At 46.5% G+C, this 11,578-nt stretch overlaps 1 protein-coding gene across 3 annotated transcripts in view; it reads left to right on the top strand.

Moving 5' to 3' along the window:
- Positions 1 to 3,794, top strand: part of ZNF329 (zinc finger protein 329) — a 44,029-nt gene extending 40,235 nt beyond the window's left edge. For all 3 annotated transcript variants that reach the window (XM_011960471.1, XM_011960469.1, XM_011960470.1), the window contains one exon: positions 1,899 to 3,794. In XM_011960471.1, the coding sequence (XP_011815861.1) occupies positions 1,907 to 3,532 (1,626 nt within the window). In that variant the 5' untranslated portion in view covers positions 1,899 to 1,906 and the 3' untranslated portion in view covers positions 3,533 to 3,794. The remainder of the gene's footprint in view (positions 1 to 1,898) is intronic.
- The last annotated feature ends 7,784 nt before the right edge of the window (positions 3,795 to 11,578 follow it).

Genomic DNA, 11,578 nt, shown 5'->3' with positions numbered 1-11,578 from the left:
GCAGTCTCGGCTCATTGCAAGATCTGCCTCCTGGGTTCACGCCATTCTCCTGCCTCAGCCTCCTGAGTAGCTGGGGCTACAGGCGCCCACCACCACGCCCGGCTAGTTTTTTGTATTTTTTAGTAGAGACGGAGTTCACCGTGTTAACCAGGATGGTCTGGATCTCCTGACCTCGTGATCCACCCGCCTCGGCCTCCCAGAGTGCTGGGATTACAGGCGTGAGCCACCGTGCCCAGCTTTATCGTGTCTTTTATTGGACGAAAAATTTGAATGCTGATATCAGACTTGTTATTCCTTGTCTGTTTTTTATATTTTGGTTTTTGTTTTTTGTTTTTAAGACATGGTCTCTTTTGCCCAATCTGGAATGCAGTGGCACAATTACAGCTCACTGCAACCTCAGCCTTCTGTGTGGGCTCAAGTGATAACTCCCACCTCAGCCTCCCAGAGTGCTGGGATTACAGGCATGACCCCCAATGCTTGGCCATATGGTTTTTTTGGTAAAGCTTTGTTGATCAAAGTCTGTCACACTTATGGCGGCATACTGCATCATTTAAACTTTGACTTTCTGTTGCAGCCTCTATCATTCTGAAATTTAAATACATGCACACACACACATATATATACACATATACAAGTATATATATTTAAATTGCCTCGAATGTAGATATATATGTATGTGTGTATTCTGAGGCGAGGGCCTATTTTCATTTTACCTTTAGAAAGAAAGCTGGGCACAGTGGCTCATGCCTGTATTTGCAGCATTGTGGGAGGCCGAGGTGGGATAATTACTTGAAGTGTTTGTGATTGAGGCTTCAGTGAACCAAGATCACACCACTACACTTCAGCCTGGATGACAGAGCGAGACCCCATCCCACCGAATGAATGAATGAATGAATGTACAACCACTTGTCTTAATATTGTGAAGTCTGAGTGGACAAGAGATGGTGACAGGAAGATTGATATGCATGAAGACACATGCAGCCATTTACAGAATGCCCTTCATCCCCTAGCCTTGGAGACTGCTTCATACATGATCCAGTTGTTGTTTGTTTGTTTTTGTTTGTTTGTTTGTTTTTGAGATGGAGTCTCACTCTGTCACCCAGGCTGGAGTGTAGTGGTGCGACCTCAGCTCACTGCAACCTCCGCCTACCAGGTTGAAGCAATTCTTCTGCCTCAGCCTGCAGAGTAGCTGGGACTACAGGCATGTGCCTCCATGCCCGGCTAATTTTTTTGGTTTTAAATTTTTTGTATTTTTAGTAGAGACGGTGTTTCACCATGTTGGTCAGGCTGGTCTCGAACTCCTGACCTCAAATGATCCACCTGCCTCAGCTTCCCAAAATGCTGGGATTACAGGCGTGAACCACTGTTCCCCACTAGGTCATTGACAGTTCTAAGACTTAGACCAGAACTTTTAGGTGACCAAGCCTGTGCTTTGTCCTATCCATGAATGCAGAACTTTGATCACAGAGCTGGGGTGAGAACTGCTACTTCAGTCCTGTTGTAAGCTCATTGTGAAGTCAGAGCTTTGGAAATGTGTACTGATGGGCAGTGTATGACAGGGACAAGAATGCAGTTGCTGGGATGGAATTCTAGGAGGAGCAGGGATGCTTGGCCTCTGGTCTCCCACATCTGAAACTAATCCTTTTGGTGATGATTTATCCCCAGGACCCTTCCTCCTGCCTGCTCTCTAGGAAGATGAAAATGCTACATGGCTCTTTTGAAATCTGTTCTTGGTTCCATTCCTTGGCTATCATTTTACCTCTTCCATGTATACATTTGAATTTAAAAGAGAAAAGAAGTAAAAAAAAAAAAAATCTTCACACTTAGCCCATCATCATTGTCTGTTTCTCTTACAGATAGAGCTTCATGTACCTACGTCTGCATTTTTCTTTTTGCAGTTTGGGATATGAGATTGAAAATGACAACTCGGAATATTCCTGAGAGAGAAGTACCCTGTGATGTAGAAATGGAAGGATTCACAAGGGAAGCTCCCTGCTTGTCCATTTTAGGTGATGGTTGGGACTGTGAGAACCAGGAGGGACACTTGAGTCAATCAGCTTTAACTCTGGAGAAACCAGGGACTCAGGAAGCAATTTGTGAATATCCTGGTTTTGGGGAGCATTTGATTGCAAGCTCAGACCTTCCACCATCTCAGAGAGTTCTGGCAACCAATGGTTTCCATGCGCATGACTCAAATGTTAGTGGTCTGGATTGTGACCCTGCCTTACCCAGCTGTCCTAAAAGTTATGCAGCTAAGAGAACTGGTGACAGTGATGCCTGTGGAAAAACCTTCAACCATTCCATGGAAGTTATTCATGGAAGAAATCCAGTGAGAGAGAAGCCCTACAAATATCCTGAAAGTGTTAAGTCTTTTAATCATTTTACCTCTCTTGGTCATCAAAAAATAACGAAAAGAGGCAAGAAACTGTATGAAGGTAAGAATTTTGAGGACATCTTGACCCTGAACTCATCGCTTAATGAAAACCAGAGAAATCTCCCTGGAGAGAAACAATATAGATGTACTGAATGTGGCAAATGCTTCAAACGGAACTCTTCTCTTGTTTTGCATCACCGAACTCACACCGGAGAGAAGCCTTATACTTGTAATGAGTGTGGAAAGTCCTTCTCCAAGAACTACAACCTGATTGTGCATCAAAGGATCCACACAGGAGAGAAGCCCTATAAATGCAGTAAGTGTGGGAAAGCTTTCAGTGATGGGTCAGCTCTGACGCAGCACCAGAGAATTCACACAGGTGAGAAACCTTACGAATGCCTGGAATGTGGAAAAACCTTCAACCGAAATTCATCCTTAATTTTGCACCAAAGAACTCATACAGGGGAAAAACCATACAGATGTAACGAGTGCGGAAAACCCTTCACTGACATCTCCCACCTTACAGTGCATCTCAGAATCCACACCGGTGAGAAGCCCTACGAGTGTAGCAAATGTGGAAAAGCTTTCCGGGACGGCTCGTACCTCACCCAGCACGAGAGGACTCACACTGGAGAAAAGCCCTTTGAGTGTGCAGAGTGTGGGAAATCCTTCAACAGAAACTCGCACCTCATTGTGCATCAGAAGATCCATTCTGGGGAGAAACCCTATGAATGTAAAGAATGTGGCAAGACTTTCATCGAGAGTGCGTACCTCATCAGGCACCAGAGGATTCATACTGGCGAGAAGCCCTATGGCTGCAACCAGTGTCAGAAACTTTTCAGGAATATCGCTGGCCTCATTAGGCACCAGAGGACTCATACTGGTGAGAAGCCCTATGAGTGTAATCAGTGTGGCAAAGCCTTCAGGGACAGCTCCTGTCTGACCAAGCACCAGAGAGTTCACACTAAGGAAACCCCATATCAGTGTCCAGAATGTGGGAAGTCCTTCAAGCAGAACTCTCACCTGGCAGTACATCAGAGACTCCACAGCAGGGAGGGTCCCAGCCAGTGTCCTCAGTGTGGAAAAACGTTCCGAAAGAGCTCATCCCTTGTTCGACATCAAAGAGCACACCTGGGAGAGCAACCCATGGAAACATAATAATAGTCTGGGGCCACATGAGTCTTCCAGTTAGCTCTCATGCCTGTGTTTAGGAGGCGTGTCTTACATCTGACTGCTCTCTGGTCAGTAGAAAAGAATCCTTTAAGCTATCCAGTGAATTGATGAATGTGAGACATTGCTGAGCCACACTGTTAAGTCTGCTCATTGGGGAACTCAGGGGACAACTTAGGATGGTAGTAAATGCAGAAAAGTCTTTGGGGATGATTCAGTCTGTACCAGACATGACAGCACACACACTGCAATGAAAGTGCAAACATGGGGGTGACACTTCCTACAGAGAGAGCCCGTGAATGCATTCGGAACATGATTGGAATGAAGAGCCCTGTAGTAGGGAGCTTCCACCTTGTACATAAGCAAACACTGAATCAACTTTTTTTTTTTTCCCAGACAGAGTCTAGCTGTGTCACCCAGGATGAAGTGCAGTGTCACGATCTCCACTCACAGCAACCTCTGCCTCCCAGGTTCAAGCAGTTCTCCTGCCTCAGCCTCCCAAGTGGCTAGGATTACAGGTGCCTGCCACCATGCCTGGCTAAGTTTTTGTATGTTTAGTAGAGACAGGGTTTCACTTACGTTGGCCAGGCTGGTCTTGAACTCCTGACCTCATGATCCGCCCACCTCAGCATCCCAAAGCGCTGGGATTACAGGCGTGAGACACGGTGCCCGGCCTGAATCAACCTTTTTAAGTGTAATCAGAAAGAGAGGCTTTGGCAGGGGCTCTTACTCTGTTTTCTGTATCAACAAAGGTGTACAATGAGAGGGTCCACACAGTGCTGTACCGTACTCTGCCACAGAATGTGTGAGATTTTCCTGTTTGAATGTATGTCTGCATTATACTTCTGCAATAATGCTGAGGACTTGTTGCAGGAGGGTAAACTAGGTGAATAAATTACCTGTGAATGAACAATGAAGTTCCTCTTAAGACTGAAACAAGCAGGCCAGGTGTGGTGGCTCATGCCTGTAATCCCAGCACTTTGGGAGGCCGAGGCAGCTGGATCACGAGGTTAGGAGTTGAAGACCAGCCTGGCCAGCGTAGTGAAACCCCATCTCTACCAAAAATACAGAAAATTAGCTGGGCATAGTGGTGTGTGCCTGTAATCCGAGCTACTTGGGAAGCTGAGGCAGGAGAATTGCTTGAACCTGGGAGGCAGAGGTTGCAGTGAGCTAAGCACACCACTACGCTCCAGCCTGGGTGACAGCGAGACTCTATCTCAAGAAAAAAAAAAAAAAAAAAGACTGAAACAAGCTTTTGCTAAGATGGAAAGCACTGCTTCCAACAGATGTGGTTTGTTGCTTTAGTTGTTGAAGCAAAAATACTGAGTTGTTTATGTTATCACTCCACCACTACCTCCATGGTTGTTCATTTAGGATGCTTCTAATTCAGCCACTGTAAACCATTATAAAGGTTTTATTGCCATGTTGAAAATGTTTGTAATATGGCAAAAAGGGGCATAACATAAAAGATTTACTATTATTACAGCCATGTAAAGATATCTGCACATATGGATGTGGGTTGAAAGTGGATGATGGAGAAATAAAATGTGGTTTTCTTTGGGGACTGGAATTTTGTATCACGTTTTTTCTCTGTTACAGATACTTGTTGGCATAATAATTTGGTAATAAGTTAAAAAGTGAAGCCAAAAGGAGGTTAATTTGGGGTTTCTCTGGACCTTTAGTAGTAAGGACTGGATCAGGGCAGCAGGGAAGCTGTAAGTGTGGATGGAGGGGCACTGGGCAGTAGCGTCTCTGGAATCAGCATCCCAAAGCCCAGGGCATGAGAATAACTTCCTTCTTTGGGACTTGAGTTATAAGGGGGTGTCAGTGTAGAAGAGAGAGTGAGTCCCAGAGAATGGAGAACAGGCAGCCTGTAGGAAAGTTTGGGATGACTTTGGAGTGGCCCTTCCGAGGCAGTGCAGTGCTGGCTGAGTGGAAACCAGTCAGTGTGGATGACACAGCCTTGAAGCCCCATGAGGGGCTCCCCTTGGGATTTTGCCTCTAGACAATTTCCTCTCCTGGGGGAAGGGACAGGTGTGATGATAGTGAAGACTAGTGATGAGTCAGTCCAGGACTGGTGTCTGCCAGGCCCATTGTATTAGCTGGATCAAGGTTCATGTGTGTGTGAGGTGGTGTCTCCATGGTGCTGGTATTCTGAGGTCTGGACCCTCAGGCCAGCCACTGTGGGGCTTCAAGCACCCATGCCTCCTTCCATGTGTGTCTTCTCTTTTGTCCGGCGTCAGCTGTGGCCTCCACGGCACTTGCTCTCCTATGAGGCAGCCAACCTTGGTAGGCCTCTGTTAGCTGTGTCATGGGGAGGGTGGGCAGCCAGTCCTGAGAGAGGAATGAGTAGGTAGGTAATGGAGGCATAGAGTGGAGAAGGGAAGAGTGGCCCTGAAAGAGCAGTTAGAGAAATAAAGGACCCCACACACATTCGGACGTGGTGATCTCATGGTGAGACGTGCATGAGCATGGAGGACCAGCAGGGACCCTTGTTGAACCCTCTGGAGTCAGGATGGGGTGGTGTCCCAGGGTGTGCTGATGGATGAAAGGGGACCAGGCTGACTTGTGTTCTCCAGATAGTTGCATTTGAGTATAGCCCACACACAGAAAAGTGCACTGCAGACTCCTTGATCCAACTTAAATCAGGATCCCCTGAGCCTTCTGACCTTGGGCTTCTCCCTTTCCTTGTAGGATCCAGGGAGGATGTCTGAATGGGCACAGTGGCTCACACCTGTAATTTCACCACCACTTCGGGAGGCTGAAGCAGGAGGATTGCTTGAGCCTAGGAGTTCAAGACCAGCCTGCCTGGGCAACATAGCAAGACCCCCATCTCTGCAAATAATAATGTAAAAATTAGCCAGGTGTGATGGCATGTGCCGTAAGTTACAGCTTCTCAGGAGGGAGAGTCAGGAAGAAGGCAGAAGAATCTCTTAAGCCTGGGAGTTGGAGGCTTCAGTGGGCTGTGATCACACCACTGTACTGTGGACTGGATAATGGAGTAAGACCCTGTCTCAAAACAGAATCTGATATGCTTTGGCTCTGTGTCCCCACCCAAATCTCATGTCGAATTGTAATTCCCACTGTTAGGGGAGGGACCTGGTAGGAGATGAATGGATCATGGGGGCAGATTTCCTCCTTGCTGTTTTCATGATAGTGAGTTCCCATGAGACCTGCTTGTTTAAAAGTGTGTAGCACTTCCTCCTTCATTCACCCTCTTTCCTGCTCTGCCATGGTAAGACATGCTTCTTCACCTTCTGCCTTCTTCACCTTCTGCCAACTCTCCTGAGGCCTCCCAGCCATGCTTCATGTACAGCCTGTGGAATTGTGAGTCAATGAAACCTATTTTCTTCATAAATTACCCAGTCTTAGGTAGTTCCTTACAGCAGTGTGAGAATGGACTAATACAGAAAGTTGGTAACAGGAGTGGGGCACTGCTATAAAGATACCTGAAGCTACTTTGGAACTGGGTAATGGGCAGAGGTTGGAACAGTCTGAAGGAATCAGAAGAAGATAGGAAGTTGAGGGAAAGTGTGGAACTTCCTAGAGACTTAAATGGTTGTGACCAAAATGCAATAATATGGACAGGGAAGTCTGGGCTGCAGTAGTCTCAGATGAAGATGAGGAACTTATTGGTAACTGGAGTAAAGGTCACTCTCACTGTGCTTTAGCAAAAAGACTGGCAGCATTGTGCTCCTGCTCTAGAGATCTGTGAGAGACAGAACTTGAACTTGAGAGATTATTTAGAGTGTCTGGCAGAATAAATTTTTAAGCAGCACAGCGTTGGAGAGGTCACCTGGCTGCTTCTAAAAGTCTGCACTCAATTGCATAATCAAAGAAATGACCTAAAACTATAATTTATATTAACTGGAAGCAGAGCATGAACGTTTTGAAAATGTGCTGCCCATTTTCTGGCAGGAATCAAAGGCTGAAGAAATGTACATAAGTAAAGAAGAGCTGAATGTTAATAGCCAAGACAATTAGGAAAATGCCTGCAGGGCATTTCAGAGACTTTCACAGCAGCCCCTCCCATCACAAGCCTAGAGACCTAGGAGAGAAAAATGGTTTTGTGGACCAGGGTCCAGGGCCCCACTGCTCTGTGCGTCCTCAAGACTTGGCACCCTGCATCTCAGCTGCTTCAGTTCTAACTGTGGCTAAAAGGGGCCAATGTACAGCTTGGTTCATTGCTTCAGAGGGTGCAAGTCCCAAGCCTTGGCAGCTTCCACGTGGTGTTGGATCTGTGGGTGCACAGAAGGCAAGAGCTGAAGTTTGGGAGCCTCTGCCTAGATTTCAGAGGATGTATGGAAACACCTGGACGTCCAGGGAGAAGTCTGCTGTATGGGTGGAGCCCTCGTGGAGAACCTCTACCAAGGCAGTGTGATGGGGAAATGTCGGGTTGGAACCCCCCCACAGAGTCCCCACTGGGGCACGACCTAGTGGAGCTGTGAGAAGAGGGTCATCATCCTCCAGACTCCAGAATGGTAGGTCCACCGTTAGTTTGCACCATGTGCCTGGAAAAGCCACAGGCACTCAATGCCAGCCTGTGAAAGCAGCCACAGGGGCTGTACCCTGCATTGCCACAGGAGTGGAGTGCCCAAGGCCTTGGGAGTCCACCCCTTCCATCAGTGTGACCTGGATGTGAGACATGGAGTCAAAGAAGATTATTTTGGAGCTTTAAGATTTAATGACTGCCCTGCTGGTATTCAGACTTGCATAGGACCTGTAGCCCCTTTATTTTGACCAATTTCTCCCTTTTGGAATAGGGGAATTTACCCAATGCCTGTACTCTCCATTGTACCTCAGAAGTAACTCAGTTGCTTTTGATTTTACAGACTCATAGGTGAAAGGGACTTGCCTTGTCTCAGATGAGTCTTTGGACTTGCACTTTTGAGTTAATGCTAGAATGAGTTAAAACTTCGGGGGACTCTTGGGAAGGCATGATTGCATTTTGCAACACGAGACGAATATGAGATTTGGGGGTGGGACAGGGATAGAATGATATGGGTTAGCTCTGTGTTTCTGCCAAAATCTCATGTCGAATTATAATTTCCAGTGTTGGAGGACAGACCTGGTGAGAGGTGATTGGATCATGGGGGTGGATTTCCCCTTTTGCTGTTCTCATGATAGTGAGTTTTCATGAAACCTGGTTGTTTAAAAGTGTGTAGCACTCCCCACTCCACTCGCTCTGCCGCAGTAAGGCGTGCTTCCTTCCCCACCCTCTGTCATGACTGTAAGTTTCTTGAGGCTTTCCTGCCATGCTTCCTGTACAGCCTGTGGAACTGAGTCAATGAAACCTCTTTTCTTCATGAATTATCCAGTCTCAGGTAGTCCTTTATAGCAATGTGAGAATGGACTAATACATAATCCTACTAAGTCATGTTAGCAAAAAATCTTCCCCTTCCTCTTGATATCTGATCAAATTCCTTGTCCCCCACCTTCAATGTCTTCTTCCCTTGGCCTGCCTTCAGGAAAACTTCTCTTGAGTTGGTCTAGCAAGAATTCACCCCTTATCTCTGAGGTTTGCACTTGATAATTTTTCATCCTCCAGACACCCTGCTGTTTCTCGGCTTTAAGCCTTCACTTGTTCCTGTCCAAGCTGGAGCTGAGTCTGGCCTCCCACGCCCCTCTGTAGTAGCTTACGGAATAAAGCCTGCCTCACCAGGTGTTTGTATGAATGGAATTAGATGCCTGCCTGTTGCACAACATTGTGTAGGTCAGACTCATCCATGTTGCTGCAGGCAGCTGTGGTTCCTTCTCAGTGCTGCGTAATATTCCACGGTGTGGGTAGACCTGAACATGCGGATCTATTCACTGTGAGCAGTGGTTCTCATCCAGGGGCAGTTTTGCCCCCAGGGGACATATGGAGACATCTGGGTGGTCGTAAGGGTGGTGTCTGGCAGGTGGAGGCCGGGGCTGCTGAGCATCCTACAAGTCTCACAATGGCCCCCACAGCAGTTATCCAGCCCAGGTGGGAGCTGTGCCAAGGCTAAAGCGTATATGTTTCTTGTTCATACTTTCAAAAGAATGAACCCCATTATTGGGGGGGGGAGTCTCCCATTCCCAGGATATGTACAGTTATAAGTTACAGATTTGTGTCTCTGTAGAAATGTGTGTATCATAAGACACAAGTCCCTAGTGGACTATCGGGAACACCCGGGCTGGGCACTTCACTTTGGTGTCTGCAGCTCTCAAGTAAAATATGCAGGGATTGCAGTGTTAGTGTCAGCAGCATCTCCACCTCTTGGTTCCACCTTTCAGATTCTGGGATGGACTCATCCCCTGACCAGTTGTGGTCAGAGAGTAAGCATCCTGAAGAAGTGGTGTCAACTATGATACTGGTATGAGCCTCATGGTTTTGTGTGAATTGTATTCCTCTTGATCTTTATTGAAAAAAATTTCCTAGGCTGGGCACTGTGGCTCACACTGTGGCCCAGCACTTCAGGAGGCAGAGGTGGGAGGATCACTTGAGTCCAGGAGTTCGGGACCAGCCTGGGCAACAGACAGAGACCCTGACTCTACAAAATGAAATGAAATAATAAAAAATAAAATTTTCTTAAATTAGCAGGAATCACTGCTGTAATGAACATATAGTAGTCCTCCCCACCAAACCCAAGGGGGATACATTTCAGTACCATGGTGGATGCCTAAAACCTCATATGACACCAAACCGTATATACAGTTGTCCCTCCATATTTGTGGGGGATTGATTCCAAAACTGCCCTCAGACACCAAATCAGATGATGCTCAAGTCCCCGATATAAGATGGTGTGTATTTGCATATAACCTATATACATCTTCCAGTACACTTTAAGTAATGTCTAGGCCAGGCACAGTGGCTCATGCCTGTAATCCCAGCACTTTGGGAGGCCAAGGCAGGCAGATCACCTGAGGTCAGGAGTTCGAGACTAGCCTGGCCAACATGGCAAAACCCCATCTCTACTGAAAATACAAAAATTAGCTGGGTGTGGTAGCACGCGCCTGTAATCCCAGCTACTAGAGAGGCTGAGGGAGGAGAATCACTTGAACACGGGAGGTGGAGGTTGCAGTGAGCCAAGATCACGCGACTGCACTCCATTCTGGGAGACAGAGTGAGACTCCATCTCAAAAAAAAAAAAAAAAAAAACAGTAATGTCTAGATTACTTGTGTTCCCTAATACAATGTAAATACTTTGTAATTTTTATACTGTATTGTTTAGGAGGTGATGATGAGGAAAAAAGTCTGCACACGCTCAGTACAGATGCAGTGTTTTTTCAAATACTGTCAATCCAAAGTTGGTTGAATATGCAAATGTGAAACCCATGCATATGGAGGGCTAACTGTATACTGTTTTTTCTTACACTTACCTGTGATGAGGTTTAATATTATAAAATAATTTTTAAAGTAAGGGTTACTTAACACAAGTACTGTGATACCATGATGGTTGATCTAATAACCAAAGTGGCTCCTAAAAGTGACTGATGGCGGGTAGACAGTGTGGACACACTAGACAAATGCCTGGTTCCCATCCTGGGCGGGATGGTGTGGTACAGCCTGGAATTTCATCATGCTACTCAGAACAGTGTGCAATGTGAAACTTGCGAATTGTTTACTTCTGGATTTTCCATTTAATATTTTCAGCCCACAGTTGACCTCAGGTAACAAAGGTGGAGAAGTGGAACTGCCAGTCAGGAGAGGCTACTGTAATTCAATCACAGAGGATAGAAACTCCTGACCAAAGAGGATATGAGATGTGGACTAGGTGAGTTCCAGATGGATTCTGGGGTAGCCTGGGCCATTACAAGTGTGGCTGAAATGAGTGGGACACAGGATAGAGAAGAAGGTATCCTGAATTGATCTGGATGGTCCCAATCTAGCGCACATGCCCTTACAAGCAGAGATTGCAGGCTGGAGTCAGATGCTGAGGAAGGAGCAAGTCGAGAGCTGAAGTGTGAGGACTCTACTCCCTGTTCCTGGCTTTAAAACTGGAAAGGGGCTGGGCACAGTGGCTCACAACTGTAATCCCAGCACTTTGGGAGGCTGATGTGGATGGATCA

The sequence above is a fragment of the Colobus angolensis genome, unplaced genomic scaffold (assembly GCF_000951035.1).
Source record: "Colobus angolensis palliatus isolate OR3802 unplaced genomic scaffold, Cang.pa_1.0 Scaffold510, whole genome shotgun sequence".
NCBI classification, from domain to species: Eukaryota; Metazoa; Chordata; class Mammalia; order Primates; family Cercopithecidae; genus Colobus; species Colobus angolensis.
The sequence above is the reverse complement of the archived record's forward strand: the minus strand, read 5'-3'. Positions and strand labels throughout refer to the sequence as shown.